The following is a 21,402-nucleotide window of genomic DNA, read 5'->3' on the forward strand; positions in this document are numbered from 1 at the left end:
AGTTGCCCTGGTTTTATGCATTTTTGTCACTACAAAGCTAGTGGTTGAGGGGGTTCCTGATCCTGTTATGGTGCTATGAGCAGTTTTCCTTGTTGGCCCATCGCTTCCTGACAGGTTTGCCTCAGAAGGAGCCTTCAGACAAAGCATGTGGAAACATGGGAGGATGGTAGGGGATAACCAGTCAGCACCTCTCTGGGAATGTCATATTTAGGCCGGTTCCCCTTGCCATCTCTGTCTGGCACCTGCAAGCTGGCCAGATGGCCATAATGAGGTACCTGGTCCTGACCAGGGAAAGAAAAAGTTTGAGTTGGCTGTAGATTTCCAGCGTGGGTGTTTGAGGGAATATCCAAGATGGTGTTTAACTGAGATTGGTTAGGGACAAGGCGGTTTGTGTTTTGTTGTCCCCAGGCAGATGAAGCACGTGTCCCTTGGCAGCAGTGTGGGGAGCTGGGTCAGAATAGACCCTGGCTTGATTGGTGGAGCAGTTGTGTAGAGAGGGACAGATAAGGCAACTTTAATAAAGTTTCCACTTAATAAAGGGGAGACAACACTGGTGATTGTGTTTTGGGCCTGGATAGTGGTTCCAAAGCCTGTTTTAATTACCAACCCGTCAGCTTCTCCTTTTGTACCTTTAAGCCAGGCCATTTCCCCTTCTGTGTGTGTGACTGAAACAACAGCTCTGACCCTTTGGAGTTCCCCAGGTGGCAGTGAGCAGAAAGCCAAATGAATTCACTTCTCTTTTTGGTGCCTTTGTCTCAGGCTTTGAATAAAAGTCTATTTGAAGAAGCTTCTTTTTTTTTTTTTTTTAAGGAGCTTCTGAGTTGTTTTTTCTTTTATCCCAAGGGACAGGCATTCCCTGCCCTTACGATCAGCTAAGGACTGTCTCACTGTCCCTGGATGCCAGCTCCGGAGGTCACAGCTGAAGCGGAGAACTGCGAGCGAATATCTTTGGTTCCAGGCCTTGAGGTCAATGGGAAAAATGCCTAGCAGGGGATAGAAGAACTGGAAGAGCTCCTTCAGGTCTGGTCTCCCCCAGAAATGTCCTGAAGGCAGGATGGAGAACTTCCAGACAGTCTGGAGCCTGCGTGTCTGTGCAGTTCAGAGCCGAGTGAGTCATGGCTGCGTCCTGGTACTCATATGATGCTTCTGTGTGCAGAGTGTGGTTTGGGGGTCCTGCCACCCGAACTCACTTGCCAGGGGCTTGCCCTGCACCATTTGGGTCTGAACAGGATGCACAGACCCGTGCTATGTCCCTTGGTCTTCCTTTAAGTTGAAATGGGATTGCAGCAGCCAGGGAAGTGTCTTGATATGGGAAGCCTGGGGTGAACATGCCTGTCTTTGATGGAAAACTGCAGGAGGAGGGAGAGGACCAGCAGAGCAGCTTCAGCCCTTGATGTGAGCAGATTCTGAGCAGCTGCGAAGTACCAAGTGTTTCAGGCTCTGTTTGGTACTCAATTGTGGCAGAGATCAGTCTGCTTCTTGCACTTCTGTGGCGGGGAGGGAAATATCCTTGCTGAGAATCCAGGAGAAATGGGAGCTGGGCCAGCACTGAGCTAATTTACCTACTGACGCTTCTGCATCTCCAGAACAAATGCCAAAGTCTAATACAATTCAAGGATGACTTCTTTTTTTTTAACGTCAGCCTGGTTCCACCAGTCTGTCTTCACTGGCTAGTCCCAAATAGGCTCAGACGAGTGTTCTCAATGGCACAAATGCACCACCAGGCTGGAGATGTGAAGGCTTGGAAATGTGATTAACACGAATCGTCTGCCTGTGCTGCACCCCTGCTTTGCACGCTGCTCGGCGGGGCTGTGGCACGTGCGTTTCACCTTGGATCCGAATGGGTTTGTCCCAGGAATACAGTAGCAACAGCATTGAAATGGTGCTGGGCTGGACGGGAGAGGTGAAAGCAGGTCCATGTCTTCCAGGACTCTGGCTTGCTCAGAGTTTATTGCTGTATATTAAATACTATTTTTGGAGACTGGGGGGAAGATGTGGGAGGGGGAGGGATGTGGCGGCGCTGTCCCCAGGCTGATCAGTGGGACGCTACTGCAGGTTATTGATAAGTTTTGATTATTTTTTTTTCCCAAAAAGTGCTTTATTTAAAAAAAAAAAAAAAAAAAGGAAAAAATAATCAATAAAACAGAAGTGCTTTCCTCCCTCCTAGGAACAGTGCTGGCTGATTAAAAAATGTGAATAATCTTTTGCAAACATCAAAGGTCTCTGCTAAAGAGTTTGTGTGATGGAGATTTCAAGGCAAGGGGCACAGTACGGCTCAAACCAGTTTAACTGGGGAGAGTGTGGATCTCGGAAACACGGGATTTCTGCCCTGGAGTTGTTGCCGGTCAGGCGTGGTGGGGATGCGCTTGTGCTGCTGTGGCTGTTCTGTCACACTGACAGTTCCTGAGCTAGGGCGCTGGAGTGAAGCGGTGCCTGGAAATGTGCTGGCAGGTGGGGGCTTGCATTTTTCATGGTTTCTACGGCCATCATGTTTTCAGGGCTTCCCCACTTGAGAAGCAGCCAGTTTGGTGAGGCAGCCCCGGAGAGTGTGAGAGCAGAGGCAGGATTTGTGCTTTGTGCCAGGAGGCCAGTAGCCAGGACTGCGAGATGCTGGGCAGGTGATGGGGATGTTAGGGTGCCATCGGTGTCACAGCTCTGAGCGTTGGCAGGTGGTCCCACCGCCCTGCAGCGCCCTGCTGGGACCCCTGGAAGTGACCCGTGCTGTGGCATTAAGGACACGTCACAAACTACTTGAAGCTGCAGGTCTAGGTTGTCTGTAAAGGCTAAAGCAGTGTGGGGAGAGATCTCTGTCTGTACTTGTCACTAGTACAAAGGTTTTTAAGGAGGATTTTTTTTATTTTACTGTCCATTGCTTTGTGTTATAACAACTTGCAGTGACATTTTTTTTTAATTTTTTTTTTTTTAGTTGGTTTTGCAGCAAGCTTGGGCCCTGGGTGAAAAGCACAGATGTCTATTTCTGATTGCATTGGCTTTGCAGGGACTAGTTTGGGGGAAAAGACGGGTGTGGGGGTGGGTTATTTTATTTTTGGTACACGGTAGCGGTTTTATTTTTTAATTTCCTCAGGATGTTTGGTTGAGGGAATGTTCTGAAATCTACTGTCTGGCGGTTTTAACCAGCAGTGCATTAAAGGAAAATAAAACAAAATTATATTGTCACTTGGATGAGGTGGTCCCTCATTTCTAAGGGTTGGGGACAGGGGCATCCCTTTGGCTTTTCGGCTCCCGATGCGGGAGTGCTGCCCTGCGGAGGGGATGCAGTTTAACATCCCACCACAGCCTCCCCCACGGCTTCGGCGCTCTCTCGCTGGTTATTATTGGCGATAAAATGCAAGTTGAACGGTACAACATCCTCTTTAAAGTGCTGGTGGGGACCGTGTTGCTTCCTGCTTGGGCCGGGAACACCAGAGATGTTAATCTATGGTCTGGGGTTTTGCAAGCTGCCCCCATTTCGGCTCAAAACTGTGTCAGAGGCGGACGGACGGGTCTGGAGCCGGTGCAGAGAGAAAGCAGCACCTTCCTCTCTCAGGGGCTGAGGGACCCTGGCTCTGTGTAGGGCACCTGCCCCTGGGGATAGAAGGGTCTTTGGTGTGTCCTTCGTGGGGCCAGGGAGGAGGATTTGTGAGCGCTGGTGTGTTTGAGAGAGCATTCGGTTGGCAGCGGCAGCAGCAAACGTCACTAACCACTGCTCTACATCTCTTTTTCTGTCAATTTTGAGCGCGTTGAGTGTTGGCTGAAGTCTGGAAAGAGGACGCAGATGTTTCTTTTGCCTTGGCTCCCCGAAGGGCTGGAGGTGACTCTTAACCCCTGAGCGCCTGCTGCAGGCTGGGGGGTAGCCCCTTTTTTGGGAAGAAAGGCGTCCTTTCCTCGGTGTGGTGCTCCTGTGGATCCCCGCAGGCGGGACATCCCAGTTCCTCCCGGCTCTGGAGTCTCGTCCGTCAGCTGCCACCTCCCTCCGATGGGTGCTCCTGGGGGTCCGGGATGGCGGGACAGTGGCAGGGTGACTCTCACCAGCGCTCCCTGAGTGACCCTCCTTGGAGCACACGGTCTTGTCACTGTCCCTGCCCGGGCTAGGGTCCCAGCTCCTTGGGAACAGCAGCGAGGGGGTGGGTTTTTGTTAGTTTTTTGTATTTCTTTTCTTCGGGTAACTTCCAGCTTTCTTCCCCCCGCTGGGTGTAGCCCCGGGTCGCGCCGCGCCGCCCGGGTCCCCCTCCGGCCACGCACCCGGCGGGCCCTGCTTAGCTTCGGGGGCCTCCCCCCTCTCCGCGTTGCTAGGCAGCGCCCGCGCCCTCTGACCCGCCGCGGCCCCGCCCCTGGCTCCCATAGCTACCGAGGGAGGCGGCGGCCATCTTGGCGGCGGCGGCGGGGCGATGAGCGGCTCGAAGGCGAGGGCGGCGGCGGCGGCGGCGGCGGGGCCGGAGAAGAAGCCGCCGCCGGCGACCGGGGGGGCCCTCAGCCGCCTGCGGGGGAGGCGTGGCTCGGCCGACGCGGCGCCGCGGCCGCCGTGGACCGAATCGGAGCTGCTGGCGCTGGAGACCGTCCGGCCCGAGCACGTCCTGGGGCTGTGCCGGGTGACGGAGAGTGAGTGCGGTCCGGGGAGCACGGCCGCCGGGCCCGGGGAGGGGGGTCTGGGGCCGGCAGCGTTCGGACGGGGTCCGGCAGGCCCGGGCGGGCACCTCAAGCCCCGCACTGCGACGTGAACCCCCCATCGGCGGCGGGGCCGGCGGGGCCGGGCGGTTCGGCGGGGCCGGGGCGGAGGAGGGGGCGGCGGGGCCTGCGCCGGCGAGGTGAGCGCTGCCCGCCGGTGCGCTGGCCTCGGAGGCAGCTGGGGAGTGCGCGCCTGCCGGCAGCTTTGTTACAACTTCCAGAAAGTTTGGGGTGTCTCGGGGTGGGTTTTCCTGTGGGTTCTTGGGTTTGGTTTGGGTTTTGTTTTGCCTCTGGGCTGCTGATCTCTGCTTTTCTGTCCCAGTCCCTTCCCTTTCTCGCTCTGCTACCTGGCACCTAGCATGCCTTTGTTTCTTCTACCTTCAGTTTTGTCCTGCTTTCATGAAGCTTCTGCAAAAGAACTTGTAGTACGTATCTTAATGGGCTGGGGCTAGCAAAAAAGGGAATTCCTTTGGTAATTGCTCAGGGATCTTTTGAAATGCTACCATATATTTTCTTTCTCTTCTAGATTATTTATGCAAACCCGAGGACAACATTTACAACATTGACTTCACCAGGTTTAAGATCCGGGACCTTGAAACTGGAACAGTGCTGTTTGAAATTGCAAAGCCATCTGCTTCGGGTATGTTACACTAACGTTGCCGGAAGGCTAAAGAGACTCGGGGAGATGAGAGGTTGCAATGCAGGACCCATGCAAACCAAGCAGAAAGGTCCTTCAGTATGTCCTGGTGACTAAATTCCTCTCCTTTAAGCATAGGACTGAGTTTTCCTCTGCTGAAAAACTTGTCATAAAACTGTGAAGTAATGATTGTGAGATGCGGAAGTACTATCAACTGCAAATCTTCCCTTCTTGGCTGGTTATCGTACAGAGTTTCTTTCACGTGCTTTGGCAATTGCGAGGGGGGATATCCTGTGAGGTTAAGGATGGTTTCAGCTCCGGAGCCACCAAGGCTGTGCCAACTGTCATAGCCAATCTTTTCTTTATTACTTAGTTCTAATATGAGTCTCAGGACAATTATTAAACATCTTTACATTTAGTGCCTGAGTAATAGCCAGCTTGGCCTGATACACATGCTAGCCAGTATTGCCTTACATGTGCACTATTAGCAGAGTAACTCTGACCTGGTGCCTTTTCTAGAGCAAGATGAGGAGGATGAAGATGACAACAGTGAACTGGATGCTAGTGCAGGCCGCTTTGTTCGTTACCAGTTCACCCCAGCATTTCTCCGTCTTCGTACTGTTGGTGCAACGTAAGTATGAGTTCATAGAAAGGAGAATCATATGTTTGCAAAGTTTCACTTGACAGCTTATAACAAAACCGAGTTAAAGACTAGACAGAACGCATCTTACAGAACGAGTAATAAAGTCTCTCTTTCTGGAATGATCTGCTGGATTCTTGTGTAGCCTTGCGTCCAAGGCTCTGTTCTTCCCGGTAGGAAGAGAAGTATATCATCTTAACTGTTTTTTCCTACTTTTTGCATACAGAGTGGAATTTACAGTGGGAGAAAAGCCAGTGTCAAACTTTCGAATGATTGAGAGACATTACTTCCGAGATCGCTTGCTGAAGAACTTTGACTTTGATTTTGGCTTCTGCATCCCCAGTAGCAGGAACACATGTGAACACATTTATGAATTCCCTCAGCTCTCAGAAGACCTTAGTAAGTGTCTTCTCCTCTGTACTGAGTTGTGTTTTGTTTGTGTGTGTGCATATGCTCATTTTCTCCCTCTCTACTTGTGAAAGAAGTTGTGACTGGGATGGGGGTCAGGAATAAATAGACACAGGTTCCTGGGTTAAGCTGTGTGTAATCTTGACTGAAGTACACATTTGTGCTGCAGATTCTCCTTTTTTGAAAATGAAAGCCTAAGACAACCTGTGTTGTCAAATCACAGGCTGCAGGAGCTGACCAGAGTCACAGGGCTGACATGCCTGATACCTAACAGTGTAGCCCTGAAGACAACAAAACCCTGAAAAAGGGTTCTCTCGGTAGCCACGTGTCTGTTTTCAGCACTTGCTTGTTAGGGCTTGAGCCTCCTGCTTTGGAACAGAGCTGGCTCTTCTCTGAGAGATGTGTTTTTGAGCCTACCAAGATCTCTGCAAATATACATTGCGCAGGGTATGTTTGACTGCAGGGGGTGGATAGAGGAGGAGCACGTGGGCCCTTCTGTGGCTGCCTGGGTGCGGGAGGAGGTGCAGAGTTTGTATCCTGCCTGTGTACATGTGGGGAGTGCCACTGCTTTTTTGTTTGCTACCTCTCTGCTTACAGACGTGATTGCTGCTGTGCTCTGGTTGTGGCTCTGACAGTTTCTAAGGTCGTCTCGTGAGATTACTTGATCCTCTTTTGTTTGCTTTTGACAGCACTTGTCCTGTAAACAGGGAGACTGGGAAGGGGCAGGCCAGAGCGTTTGAAGTGTGCTCAGCAGAGCAGTTTGCTTTTCTTATTTGGGTAGGGCAGAGCATCAGCCTGGTAAATCTAGCGCAGTGGCAGAGTCCTTTTTACTCCGACTTTGTGCTGTCCAGTGGAGTGTGGCAGGCTTTTGAATGTAATTGAGCTTTCTCTTTCACAGTCCGTCTGATGGTTGAAAATCCATACGAGACCCGCTCAGACAGCTTTTACTTTGTGGACAACAAGTTGATTATGCACAACAAGGCCGACTATGCTTACAACGGAGGACAGTAATCATTCTGTGTCCGCTGGATGCTGTGATGCCGTTAACCGTTCCAGATGTCCAGGAGCGGACTGGAGTTGCTGTCTTGTGCAACAAGGCTTCTCGCCAAACCTTTTCTCCTTGCACGAGGCTGAAAACATGAAGCAAAGATGACGGCTCATGAAAGTGAAGGAAATCTCCCTGCAACACTTCTCTGTCCGACACTCAACGTATCCTGCCTCTCATTCTCTTATTTCTGGTTACCTTCTGGTACCTTGGTTAGGTCATGGATCAGAGGCACTGTTAGAAAATTCTTGCTGTTACAGTCTTTATAGTTAGTTAGGTTGCACTTTTAGTGCTTCTGATGTTTCACCTTTTGGGTGACTACCCTCTTTCAAGAGGTCAGATTGTTTGGGTAAGCTATTTCTTAGCAGAAAAATTTTCCCCCTTCAAGTAGCCAGTGATGCCTGAAGAGCAGATCTCTTCTTCAGTTGGATAGATCATCTCTTTTGTGCGCAGTGATTTAGTTTGTAGCATGGCTGAGATTGCTTTTCAGGGTGCATCCCAATGTTCTGCAGTGGGAAAGATAAAATAAGAGACTAATTCAGCTTCTAAGCAGCATAGGAATCTTCCTTCTGCCTCCAGGGGCCTGAGCTGCCCCTGAGAACAGTTTAATCTGTCTTGACAGGATTTCACTAGGGATACAAGATAGGGGAAGAAGAGGGGCTTTATCCAGGTTGGTCATCGAGTCAGTCTGATGGTGTTTCTATTTAAGCTCTTGTGAGCAAATAATTGAATTTTGGAGCTCAGGGGTCAACCTTGGAGCTGAAATTAATCTCACTACATTTACCATTTCTTCTTCTTCCCTTTGTGTAGGAATTTTGGCTCTTGCTACAGAATGTATTGCTTTTTAGATTGACAGCACCATGTCAGTCTAGCTGGGGTGGAGGGGAGGTGTCAGTTTAGTGGGGCTTAGGGGAAAAAGGGAGAATGTGGAAAATCACTTGAAAAATGAGTAGGAAGCAGAGCTTCCTAGGCTTCAATTTCTGTATACTTTTAAACCTGCATGATCTGTCAGAGGTGCTGGAGGGAGAAGTGGTGGTGTTACCAGCTCATTTGCTTTGTTTCAGTCAAGGTATTAGTAGCTAAAAGCTTCCCGGGTCAGATCACTCAGTGTTACGGAGTGGGATTCTTACAGAGTGAGAATTTACATCATTCTTTTTCTAATTGAGTTCCCATCGCTGCTTTGCCTAGTTAGCTGCTTATTTATGGTTTAGGAAGTTCTGCTGTGTTAGTTACCACCAAAGCAGAGGGTGTATTTCACAGCCGCGTTTGGGATCTGTCAATAGCACAGATCTTCTTCAGCAGTGTGCAGTGGGAAAGAGGAGATCCATGTCTCCCAGCAGCTGTGCTGGAGCTCAGCTCCCGACCGTGCAACATCTCCACTAACAAAACCCTTTTCTGCCTATTTTGCTGGCTCTCAAGACTGGCATTTTTCCTGTCTCCAGCTGGGCTGGTCAGTCGTGTCTCTTTTACATGGGAATTAGGTTGCATCTAGACTAGAGATGTTTGCTAGTATTAGTTCCACTTGTTCCTTGAGACAGTTGAAACCTAACTCCTTGGTGGATACAGTTGGTTACCTGCTGTGTTAATTAAGATTCAGTGTAATTTATGTTCTAGCAGGATTAAGTGCAGTGGGCATCACAGCCTGGAGCCTGTTAATGCATAGGCAGCAATAGGAAATCCCTGCCTTCACCTCTCAGATTAATGATGTTAACTTTGGTGTAGAAGATCAGCTGGCATCAGGGTAAGCAGTGAGAGTATTTGGGGTGGCAGCCATGAAAGAATCTCCAGCTCTTGGGAAGATATTTAATTATGATTAACCACAACAAATGACCTGTTCTGGGTGGAGCATTAATCATGAGCAACCACAACAAATGTCTTGAGAATGCAGAGGGGCAAGATCTGTGTGGTTCAAAGATGAAGAACAGTTCTGCTGCCATCAGTCCCCTCCAGCATCTCCAGAGGCGCTTGGGCAATCTTGTTTAGTTATTTCAGAATTAGTTAAAGCTGCTTGTGGGGTGGAGCTTGAGATGCCTTTTGCAGTGATTGTCTTCAGAAGGCCTCGTGCCCGTGAGGTGGGGAACGTTTGTTTTGATGGCAGAACAGGTAGTTACTTGTGACAAGGCAGAACTGCCTGGAAGTGAGCTTTTCATCCTGAAGTGTTCAGAGATGCTCAGGATAGTGTCTGAAGAGACTGCTAATTATTCCCTGGGAAATGTTAGCGTATTGAGCTAAATTTGTATGTAGTATAAATGCAGGTGCCTTTAAATGTTACTTTTATCTCATTTTCTGTATGAAGCGACCCCTTGCTTTTCTTATGGGTGTGATGATTCCCATCTGTTTTTATGTCACTGTGTAAAGGTTCTTAAAAGGAAGATGGACTGTTGCCAGAGCGAGCAGCAGAAATTACTGTACAGGCAAATACCAACTTGTGTGAGGCGTTTGCAGTAGTCAGCGTGCAGCTCCGCACGGTCGGGGTGGCTGTAAGGGCCGTGGATGCCATCTAGCCGCTGCTTTGCAGAATGCGACGGTAAATGCAAATGTAAATGCTTATAGGAAAGTGGATTCCTGTCTTTAGTCGTTACCTCTGCCAGTAGTCATGAGAAGAAAAGCATCGAAGCAGTTGCTTTCCCATTGGTGAGTGTATCAGCTATTCAGCAATAAAAAAAGGAAAACTGGAGAAAAATCGGAAGACTTGCAGGCAGCACTAGCACCCCTCAGTTTCTAGCTGAATTTGTTTGCTTTGACAGATTAGGTCTTTGCCCAAAAAAGCATGCTGCAGATAAAAAGTCCCTACAAGAGGGTGACCTGGCACTGAAAAAGCTGATTATAATGGAAAAAGTCAGGGATTTCCAAACTCCTGCCCACAATTTGGCAGCTTCCCTAAGGTTCCCTTTCTCTTCGATGCTTTCTATAAAGTGTCTTCTCTTTGTGGCAGGTATGATGTCTTTGGTAAACATGGTTTAACGGAGCGTCTTCCTTCTGGGTTGTGTGCTCTGACGCTTTAGTGATGGGTCAAAGCTACTCACGCCAGTGAGCTGGGGAGATATTCCAGTGGGACCTCATCCTTGTCAGATGTCTGGTCTGTCCGGGCCAGGTGCTGAACACAGGAGAGATGCTTTCAGTGTCGGTTAAAGTTTGAGCAAGGGAAAAGGTGTCTGTGCAAACAGCTTCTCTCAGGTTGTGTGCTGAGTTGGAAAGAGAAAAGAGTTGGGATCATACTGTGTTCTGCTCTAACAAAAAAAGGGACCAAACCCACAAACTCTTTTTAAATCTTTACAGTATTTGTCCTCTTAGGACCAGGACCTCTTTTTTACATTTTTGAGGCGATTGCTTTGGATCCATGCAAACAAGCTTCTTGGACTGCAATTTTCATGGTTGACTGAGGAATACATATTGCACCTTGTGAAGGAAAGTCAGCTCTTATTGTATGGTCTGGGTACTGCTGTCCCCATCCTCTGTTTTTGGTAGGAAGTGTCTTCCTGTGTGTGTTCCTTAGGATTGTCATGTTTCCTGCTGCAGAGAAGCAGCATCCTCTTCCTCTCTGGTGCTTGAGGATGTTTATTCCGCTTATGTGATGAGGGTTCAGGAAGAATAAAGCAAGTGTTTAGAGGGCAGAAATGGATGAGGAAGGTGGTGATGGTGAAGCAGCAAGGTCCAAACGTGGTAACTCTACTTCTCAGCTCTGTGTTTCATGATATCCTCTTCAGCTGTTTCCCAGTGTTTGCCTTCTGCCCTGCTGTCCTGTCACATTGAGCTACTGACCCTTCTGCTGCCCCAGAGCGCAGCCTGGTATCGGTGTAACCCTTGGACTGGAATGTCACCATCTCCCTGCCGCTTTGACGAGGACAAGGCCAAGGGATGCATCCTGGCGGAGTCACCACCTTGTCCTCTGCAGCAAAGGGAAAAACGAACACCAGCAAATGCCGTCTCCCTCTGCCCGGATCTCGGTGCTGTTAACGGACATGTATTTGTATCTCTCACAGCGTGGCCTTGGGGCTGCTCCTGCGTCCGCCGCCTCCGTGCTGTGCCCCCTGGGCTCTCCTCCGCTGGCAGCCCTGCCCTTGGCTCCCGCCTCCTCCCTGGGTCTCAGCACGCTGCCGGCGGCGCCCCCTGCCCTCCGCGGCGCCCGGGTGACGGTGTGTTTGTATAAACGTGATTTTTGTCACCAGCAATAGCAATAAAGAGACCTCCCGTTTTCGCACAGGCGGTGCCCGCGCGGGGGGGCGGGGCTTCGGGGGCGGGGCGGGGCCGCCAGGGGGCGCCATGCCGGCGGCTCGCGCCTGCGCCGTGTCCTCGCGCTCCCCTCAGGCGGCGGCCATGGCGGCGGCGTTCCTGTCCCGCGGGGCGCCCAGGGGTGAGGGCGCTGGGCTCGGCCGGGGCCGCCGCGGCTGCTCGCTGGGCCGCCGGGCAGGCGATGGGGGGGACGGGGGGGAGGGCGGGAAGGGACCGCGGCCTGCGCGGGGGGCGGGCGGCCGCCCCGGTGCCCTTCAGGGCCTGAGGCGGGTCCCTCAGCCGCGGCGAAGCGGCGCCCGCCCTTCAGCCCAGCCCCCCCGGCCCGCCGTGACCCGGCTCCGGGGGACAAGCGTCGCCGCGGGGAGCCCCCCAGCCGCGTTGCAGGAGTCCCGCCTGGGCCCGGGCCCTCCCGCGCCGGTTAAACCCCGTCCCTCGGGCGTGAAGGCGCCTAATTCCTTCGCTGCCTTTCAGCACTGGCCTTCGGGAGCCTCCGCCGGCTGCACACGGTGTACCAGACGGCCGAGCTGCCGGAAACCCACCAGATGCTGCGTCAGACCTGCCGGGACTTCGCGGAAAAGGAGCTGATGCCTCTCGCAGCTCAGCTGGATAAGGAGCACCGGTTCCCGGCCGAGCAGGTGCGTGCTGCTCCCGCCGGGAAGCGGGCACGGCAGGGCCGGCCTGGCTCGTTCGGAGCCTGACTTCCCTCGGCTGCTGCGGCAGGACCACCTGGGCCCAAAGCAAAGTGTACATTAAGTTCTGGCTTAGCGGAAAATTGAAGTTTAGACCAGCTTGTGGGAGAGTTGAGTGTGGAGGCTGTAATGCCCACAGGACGTTTTGAGCTCTCTACCTTTAGTTTTGTTTCTCTGTATCTGGCTTTAGTACCATTGCATTTTCAGTTCTCAACTGACTTATAAAAGCAATGAAATACTTTTAGAGACTCCACATAACCATGAAAATGGTTTATAGTGAGGAAGCACACATGACCTGAGTGTGTCTCAGATGGTGAAAAGAAGTGATCAGGAGACAGGAGATGCATGTTGGTTATCCTCTAGGGCTGTGAAGAAATTGAGATTCCAGTCAAACCTGTGACTTCTCTTGTGGAAAGCAATACAGACACAGCAGTACATTCTGTGCTGCGTTGAGCAGAGTAACTCACCTGTTTCATTGCAATGAAATACTAAGCTCCAGAAAAATATACACTGTTACGTTATCCAGAAGGCTCCAAGCAAGCACAGTCAGAGGCACTTGAGTTTTTTCATACACCCCTCTTTCTATTAAGGAGTAAGGAAGGTCATACTTACTCTAATGAAGGAAATACTTTCCTTTTTACTTCACTGTTCTTATCTGAGAATTTTACATTTGATTTTGAGTCTTTTCACTTGAATGTGTAGGGGAAAATTCAAAATTAAACACCGATTATTAAGATAAAGCAACATACATAGAACTAGTTACTGTCTTTTGTTCATCCTCTGGATTTGATGTGAAGAACTGGTGTTTTGGGTGCCCATAGAGGAGGGAGAATATTTGTTTAAAAATTCCTCTTGGTTCGACTTAAAGCAAGCAGAGGTAGTACGTCTGTTCCTGCAACACCAAAAGCTTGATGTCTTAAGGATAAAAGCAGTGCAAAGCTTTTTTTTTTTCTCTTGTGTGTTGCCAAACATTAACAAGAAGAGTAGTGTGAGACAGCTGGTGCTCTGAAGAGCTTATGGTTAAGAAGCTGGGGGTCCAGCTGAGGAACTTGCAGTGCAATAATTTGGAATATAATCAACAATTAAATTATCTGGAAAGCAAGACCTGGCTTTAATGGGAATGAAAAGTTACCTTCTTGCAAACTGTTCTGTGGGGCATTCATTCTGTAAAATTCTTTCCTTGTGCAGTCCTAGGCTGAAGCTCAGCAGACTCAAAGGTAAAGTTCTAATGATTTTTATCAGCTAGATTTGCCATTGACAGCTTCCAACTGACAGGAGACTTGCGAGGGGAAAAGCTTTGGTGGGAGGCTGAGGAAACACTGGTGGGGTTATAGCTCCCTATTTCACCTTCAAAAGGCTCCCTCCTTCCCAGTACTGAAGAGAGCTCTTTAAATAAGCAAGAGCCTTGTCTTACGCAGTAGTGACTGTGTACAGCTCTTTTTGAAGTCATTGGGACATGTAAACACTTACCAGTTTGTACAGTCAGATTCCCATTCCACCAGGAGTTGTGTGCATCTTTTCCTCTGTGTGTAGCCCTGCTATGACCTGCCTTTTTCTCCATGTGTCTGCATGTATTTGCTGGGACACTGGTGGTGCAGAGGATCTCACTCCTCTGTTCCCTATGTGCAGGTGAAGAAGATGGGTGGCTTAGGGCTGTTGGCTATGGACGTGCCAGAGGAGTACAAAGGAGCAGGCCTCGACTACCTGGCCTATTCCATTGCTGTGGAGGAGATCAGCAGGGGCTGCGCCTCCACGGGTGTCATTGTCAGCGTCAATAATGTAAGTGTTTCAGGCTGTGTGTGAGGGACAAGCAGAGAACCGAGGCTGGCATCAGGGGGGTTATTGGAGAGGGGTGTATGGGAGAAATGGGATCTCTTCCTGTGGTGGGTTCAGGTGTGTTGGAGAGCACTTAGATGTCAGGGAGTTACTGGATGGCTTGTACCTTCAAGAGGCACTAACTCAACTCTCAATTCTTAAAGTCTCTGTATTTAGGGCCAATACTCAAGTTTGGCTCGGAAGAACAGAAGCACAAGTGGATTGCTCCCTTCACCAGCGGGGACAAAATTGGATGTTTTGCCCTTAGTGAACCAGGTGATGTGACTGTTACCGTTCCTGTTGCAAAGAACGTAGGGTAGCTTATTGCTTTAAGTCGGGTTTAGGATGGACTTTAGGTCTGTGAAATTTTAACAGTTTGTAGAAGGGTGGTTTATAGCAATTCTGTGTAAATGAAGTCTCAGTGCCCAAGGTAGTAACTGCCATCCCCATGGTCCACACTGAAAATTTTCATCCCCTCTGTGTGAGCAGAGCTCTGGAGACAGACACATCTTAGACACACTGGCCTTTCCCCTTCCTGTTCGGGTCCTCTGGGAGGGACAGTGCTGACACTACAGCAGTTAAAAGAGGTGCCATGAGCTGATGGTGGGGGTGCGGCAGGGGGGTGGGTTTGCGCCCCAGGCTGCCACTGCTTGTCTGAGTTTTGTTTGCTGGTGTCTTGCTCAGGAAATGGCAGTGATGCAGGTGCAGCATCCACGGTGGCACGCCTGGATGGTGATGAGTGGGTTCTGAATGGCACCAAGGCCTGGATCACCAACGCCTGGGACGCCTCAGCCACTGTGGTGTTTGCTACTACGGATAAATCCCTGAAACACAAGGTGCGTTCAGTGGGTCAGTCAGGAAAAAGGGGCAGGAGTTAAGGAGTTGTGCAGGAGAAGCACTTGGAAAAGGCTCCGGGGGGGTCTCTGTTTAAAACCATGCAGGCATTGAGCAGAGGGGGGGCTGATGTGCCCTGACTTTGTTCTGTCTCGGCTCTCCCCTCCTGTCCCCTGGTTACCTAGATTTACGGCTTCTATAAAAAAAAATGTTTTGAGGAAGCCTGTTGACAGCCAGGTAAGTGGGAATTTGGCACCATTCCAAAGAGTTTGGGTCTTGTTGCAGGGCATTAGCGCGTTCCTGGTTCCCATGCCAACTGCTGGGCTGTCACTGGGGAAGAAAGAAGACAAGCTGGGAATCCGAGCCTCTTCCACTGCCAACCTGATATTTGAGGACTGTCGGATACCCAAGGCCAACCTACTGGGACAGCTGGGAATGGGCTTCAAAATCGCCATGGTAGGAGATGGATCGGGGTGCAGCTGTAGTTGTGTAAATCTGTAGTTCTCAAGCTTAGCATTTTCAAAACCACTTTCAGACTTGGAGAACCAGTAGCCTAAGTTGTTCTGTGTTACATTAAGCAGTTGACCCCTCTTGCAGACATGGGAGAAATCATTCATAGAGCTTGATGAATCATTAATTTACTATAGATCCTTGACAGCACATTTTTTTGTAGGCTCAATGTAGTGGTTCTCAGATGAACGAATGCTGATGCCACTGAGGTGCTCTGTCAGCAGGGGTGGTGTATTTTAATTTTGCTCTTTTCCCAACCCTCTGTTCCTCTAGTATGTTCCTGCAGATAAAGGGAAAACACGGCATTTTCCCTAAATACTCTGGCAGAGAAAAGCTGTCCTGAAAGGACAGGACAACCTCTGGATAATGTCTAAGGTTTTATGAAATCTGAGTTGTGGCACGTGTGTGACTTGTGAGGAGGATCCAGGCAGCTGCAGAACAGCGTGTTCCTTGCAGTGATGCACTCCCCCTTGGAAGTGTTCATTGCTCTCTCTGTAGGGGCCAAACACCATTTGTTGGTGTGACTTTTTGAAAAAGGCTGAGCTCCCTGGAGACTAGCCCCTTCCATTATGTCTGCAACTAAAAGAGAGCATCAGTCACCAACCACTTGTTTAAGACACTCAGCCCAGAACTGAGAAGGTGAAGCCTTTTCTCACTGTGCTCCAAGTTATTCCTATGCATAGTGAGGCAGGGAAGCAGTGTTTGAGGTAAGTCAGCTTATTGACTCAAGTTGCTAGTCATTTTGAAAAGTGCTTGCTTCAGTGTGTGTACTAATGATGAAGGCAAAGAGGAAAACTGAACAGAGGTCCATTTTTTTCCAGTTAAAATAAAATCAGCTGTGCAGTGAGTCAGGGTCTAGCTGAAGGGTTCTTCTTAGCCCCTTCCAGAGCAGATGCCCCTTGTGCTGTTTCCCTCATTTTGCGCTCTTTTTTTTTTTTTTTTTTTTTACTCTTTTTCTTTCCCCAGCTACTAAGAAGCAGCACCTCTTTTCTCCTTTCCTTCTAGTGCCTCTGGCTTCTCTCTGCACTGCCCAATACATTTTATAGCTCTTTATTCCTGCATAATTGGGAATATTCTGAATCAAGGAGGTCTGACCAGAGGATACTAAGGCTACAGCAGCTTTCCAGCAAAAGCAGAAATGTGAGTGTACTATTTTTGATCAAGTACAACTTGACTTAACACATGTATTTTGTGTCTTTCGCAGCAAACACTGGATGCAGGAAGGATTGGTATTGCCTCACAGGCTCTTGGAATAGCACAGGCAGCTCTGGACTGTGCTGTGGATTATGCTGAAAAGAGAATGGCCTTTGGGTCACCCATCACAAAGCTACAGGCAGTGCAGGTACGAGCTGGGCGCACAGGACAGTTCCAAACAGTCTTGATGCTGGTGGAAAGTTCATGTGGGCTCTCAGGCGTGGCTTCAGGCAGGCAGTGCACTTTGCACTGGCTGGGATAAACAAGGTAATAATGTCTGTTTTCAAACACTGCTAACACTGTTTCTAGCAATATTGGCCTCGGCAGTGGGAGAGTTCTGCTGTATGTTCTTGTGCGGGAGGAGGCTACTGCCTGTTACAAAGGCAGCGTTTGTCGTTGCAGTTTAAGCTGGCCGATATGGCTGTGGCGTTGGAGGGTGCACGCTTGCTGACCTGGAGAGCTGCTATGCTGAAAGACAATGGGAAGCCCTTCACAAAGGTACTGCCAGCCTTGCGTTTGTCTAGCAGTGACTGTGCTGGACACGGGCTCAAGGCGAGGAAACCGCGCTACCTACAGCATCGCTGTGTTCCGCGCTTGCCCAGCCCGCACTGTCGGTGTTAGCAGATACTGGACTCTGCTGTCTATCCTCAGGCAGCCTGCAGACCCGAGTCCTGGCTTTAGCCAAGGGGAAAGGGGTGGCCACTGTCAGCTGGCACCAGTGATCAGGCCTGTCTCGCTCCACAGCTGGTCTGTGAGTGGTCAAGCTCCTCGTGCAATGGAATTGTTCCTTTTTTGTGATAGCCGCACCCTCAGTGATGTTTTCCTTCCCCAAAGGAAGCAGCAATGGCCAAGCTGGCTGCATCAGAAGCTGCAACAGCCATCGCTCATCAGGTAATTACTTCAATTGACATCTCTAATATACAGCATGCTGAAAGCGAGAGTGTGTTGTCACACCAACAGGTGCTTGGGGAAGGAGGGCTGGAATTTATTATTTTTATTTAAAAAAAACCCCAAACAGCCAGCTCCAGCCATATCCATTTGTTTGTTTAGCACAGCCATCTTGCTGGATTTTGGGGTGGGGAGCATGCAGGGGTTTATGCTGGCCCATGGCAGCTATACGGTTACAGTCTTGTGCCTGCTGCTGTCCAGGGCAGTGCCAAAGTTCTGAGCGGGCTCAGCGGTGTGGGAGGGAGCGTGGGTGCACCAGTCAGGAGCAGGAGTAAGTTTGCAACATAGTGAGCAAATGGAGCAGGACCTCTGGTGTCTGCATTTATTTTCCCCATCCTTTATAATTATAAAGCGTCTTGGCTGAACATGGATCGCTAACGACTCTCTCTGAAGCGATTCATTCTTTGGCAGAGCAGTATTGCTCTTACATGTCTCAAAGCCTGTTTATTCCTCTGCAAATGGGCAGCAGTCATCCCCTGTGCCACCACCCCAGTTATGCTTGCAGTGGGCTTAGCTCCTTTTAAGGTGGCTGTGTTCCATAGAAAAATGAATTCCTTGACCCTGCTTCCTTTCTAACCTGCTGCCTTTGTTTCAGGCCATCCAGATCTTGGGCGGGATGGGCTACGTGACAGACATGCCAGCAGAACGCCATTATCGTGATGCTCGTATCACCGAGATCTATGAGGGGACCAGTGAGATCCAAAGACTGGTGATAGCAGGTCAATTGCTGAAGGCTTACCGTAGCTGAAGCAGCCGACTAGAGCAAGACACTGTCCCAAAGTGCCTCGTAATGGTGCAGAACAGTGATCAAGTCTTGAACAAGGCTAATGATGGAAGTTTTCCTCACCGATGAGTAACGGACCCTCTTGTTAAAATGTGCTGATTCTTCTTTGGACAGAGCATGGTGCATGGAAGGCCATGTCTAGGTCTGTAAGTGATGGCTATGCGTGCAGGAGGGAGGAGGCACCCTGGCCTTGTAGGGGAGCATAGGTCTTTTCCTAAACCGGAGCCTTGTTTTGGTCTGATAGCGGCAAAATGACTTTGCTGTTCAGTAAGGTCAGCAGCTCTCCCTGTGCGCTTCCCACCACTGCCTGTTTTGCAAGGATTTGTCACTACGTGATAATAACCAGTGCCAAGGTTAGAGGCACTGAGAGATGTGACCCCTGTGCCCTGCTCCAGGCTAGGGGTTGCACTGCCTCTTCTGATCAGACTCTGATGACTTTCAGGTGTGAGATGCAGCTGTGTGTGAGCTCCTAATTGGATACAGGCTGTGTGAGGTAACCCTTGCAGCAGTGCACTTTTCCCCACTTTCAGCCCTAGAGAAGCCAGATGGGAGGACACAGGTAATACCTACGCACAAAGGGCTCTTTGTACAACCTAGGGTTGCTGTCCATGTAGATGTCAAAACAAAGGTCAGAAAACCTCCCTTGATCTTGCCCAGCAGCCTTCTCGCTCATCCATTTACGGATGTAGGTGTAAAAGCAAAAGACAGAAAAGCTGCAATGCCCACGGCTGATTTAAAAAAAAACACCACCACAAACCAAACCACCAAAACCCCTCAGCTCCCAAAGCTGCTCTTACTGTACCAACAACTACCCCACAGGAAAGAAAGTCCATGAAGTGGCAGTAACAGCCTCTAATCGCTACGTGTTTTGGGCAACAACGAGGAATTGAACAGATAGATAACACAGAAAACCTTGCCAGGAAGCTTTAGCAGTAGCACATATCTTCAATCAGTTATCTTTGGCATGAAATTAGCTTTTAGAAGATTCAACAGCCAAAATAAAAGCTCTAAACTCAAGAAAAGATGGAGAGGATTAAGACTAGAGCCTGTGTGGCCCTCTTGTCCAAACGACCAGTACACTAGAAGTAAATGGTTATTTTCCTGTGGTGCCATTTATTTAATTTGTGTGAAGAGAAAAGCGGGAGGATTCTATTACACATAAGAGAGCAGAGAAGACAAATAAAACCTGATTTTTAAAGGACCACCAGTCCCCACTTCCTTTTTTTAAATGAAAATGTGAATTCATTTAGAATATTTTCTTCTAGTCACAAGAGCATAAACCAGCAGGGCCTGCACACCCCAGTTCGCCAGCGCTGTGGGGCGCAGTGGGTGTTCGCTAGTGTCCCAGCAATATGAATGATCCCTTCGCAGGGCGCTAGAGGACAACTGCATGTCTGGGCAAAGTGTTCAAGTCTTGAATGTCTCCTTGCTGCTTTCACAAACCTAAGGATCAACAGTGCATTCGACAGGCGTATTTCTACTGGAAAACCATTCTAATGACTGTGAACGTGTTGTAGATTATGGAGAGCTTCTAGGAGTGAGAGACACTTTTCTAGTTTGATTTTAGTTTGTATCACTGCTTTGATGATTGCTGAAGGCTTGTATCTATGATTGTGTAGGAGGAAGTGATAGTATTTTACACTCAGAACAGGGGCACTGTAGGGCTGCTCGCTGCAAGAAAGCGAGGCCTTTGGGAATACAGTTACTGTTCAGTGCTGGCCTTCACTGGCCTGGTGTGCTGAGGTCCAGCTGAATCCCCGCTGACCCAGAGCAGTCAGTCACACTTAGACCACGCTTGCTGCACTGTTTCTCCTCTCTTCATCGAGCTGCTTCTCTTAGATCTGCTTTACCGTACCGTCAGCACCTCTTCAACATCACGCTTCCTTCATTTACCAACTCTGAACTTGCGGCTTCTCCAGAGCAGAGGGAAAGTGCCCCTGTCCGTGCACTGTGGGTGACCTAAGGCCAAGAACAGCAATGAACAAAGCTGACAAGAGACCAGCCCTGAAGAAACGACACACTACACGTACCAAATCCCTTGGGGGCCTTCTGCAGAGAATATGAGGGAGCATCGAGTAAGTGACTGCTCTTGGGGGAGCCCTGCCACACCTGTGACCAGAGCCTGCTTTTGGGAATGCCTGGATCATCCACCATGTGCCTTGTTAACAAGCTTCTTGCTCGCTCTGCCATCAGTACAACAGCTGACCTGGCTCACAGCTCCATGTGCACTTGCTGAGTGCTGCACCTCTGGCATAGGCTGTATCGAATTACACTGCACATCATCAAATTACAAAAAAGGGTGGAGTTGGTTAAAAGTACTGGTCTAGGTGCAGCTCACCAGTCTGGTTCCTGAGCTTCAGAACATCTTAAGATATTCTATTAGAGTTCCTTTTTTTTTGGTTACCTAAAAACATGCTTTAAGAGTGCAAAAATCTCTCAAACAAAAGCTTTCCAATACCCTCCTTGTTGCCACAGGTCCCGAGAGGAATCGGTACCCCGTCAGGCAGCTCTGCTCACAGCACTGCTTTGGGTAAACAGCACGGTTCCGCACAAAGCCTGACCCACAGCTGCCAGAGCAGGGAGCTGGATTTTCTCAGAGCAAGATATTAAAAGCTTGCTCCTCGCTGCTGCTGGCTGAGAGAATTTTGGCTGTAATGCATGTGCGTCTGCTCCTTAGGGCTGTTACAGAAGAGAACTGCTGAAAGCACAAAATAGAAACAAGTTTTGCAGCATTAAATAGGGAGCTCTTGCCGAGAGCCACCCCCAGGCTGCACTAACCTGGCCAGGCGTGGGTGGGGCCAGGCTTTCCTTTGAGAAAAGGGTCTAGGTACGGGTGAAGCCAGAAGTTTTTATCAGTTTACAAACTCAGCCACGATTTTCAAAGTTGGGGCACTGAAATAGGAAAATCAGGTCATACATAAATTAGAAAGAGGTGGAGATAAGCCACAGCTACACTTTTCAAGGGTGTTGTGGGTTTTGCCCCAAATTGCTCTAAGTGCA

The 21,402-nt window shown here is 49.7% G+C and overlaps 2 protein-coding genes across 3 annotated transcripts; both read left to right on the plus strand.

Moving 5' to 3' along the window:
• Window positions 1–4,337: 4,337 nt before the first annotated feature.
• UNC119B (unc-119 lipid binding chaperone B) lies at window positions 4,338–11,593 on the plus strand. The gene is made up of 5 exons (XM_074607070.1): window positions 4,338–4,599; window positions 5,192–5,305; window positions 5,822–5,933; window positions 6,169–6,341; window positions 7,249–11,593. Exons 1-5 carry the CDS (start codon window positions 4,389–4,391, stop codon window positions 7,359–7,361), a joined length of 723 nt encoding a protein of 240 aa, XP_074463171.1. The 5' UTR covers window positions 4,338–4,388; the 3' UTR covers window positions 7,362–11,593.
• ACADS (acyl-CoA dehydrogenase short chain) lies at window positions 8,284–19,604 on the plus strand. 2 transcript variants are annotated; one of them, XM_074607064.1, is made up of 10 exons: window positions 8,284–11,531; window positions 12,100–12,263; window positions 13,947–14,096; window positions 14,297–14,408; window positions 14,817–14,968; window positions 15,252–15,422; window positions 16,681–16,818; window positions 17,073–17,168; window positions 17,505–17,561; window positions 18,214–19,604. In XM_074607064.1, the coding sequence occupies exons 1-10, from the start codon at window positions 11,087–11,089 to the stop codon at window positions 18,364–18,366; spliced, it is 1,638 nt and encodes a 545-aa protein (XP_074463165.1). In that variant the 5' UTR covers window positions 8,284–11,086; the 3' UTR covers window positions 18,367–19,604. The 2 variants fall into 2 exon arrangements, with proteins under 2 accessions (XP_074463165.1, XP_074463166.1); XM_074607065.1 differs by lacking the exon at window positions 8,284–11,531 and adding an exon at window positions 11,621–11,749.
• Window positions 19,605–21,402: the final 1,798 nt, after the last annotated feature.

The sequence above is a fragment of the Larus michahellis genome, chromosome 13 (genome assembly GCF_964199755.1).
Source record: "Larus michahellis chromosome 13, bLarMic1.1, whole genome shotgun sequence".
Taxonomy (NCBI): domain Eukaryota; kingdom Metazoa; phylum Chordata; class Aves; order Charadriiformes; family Laridae; genus Larus; species Larus michahellis.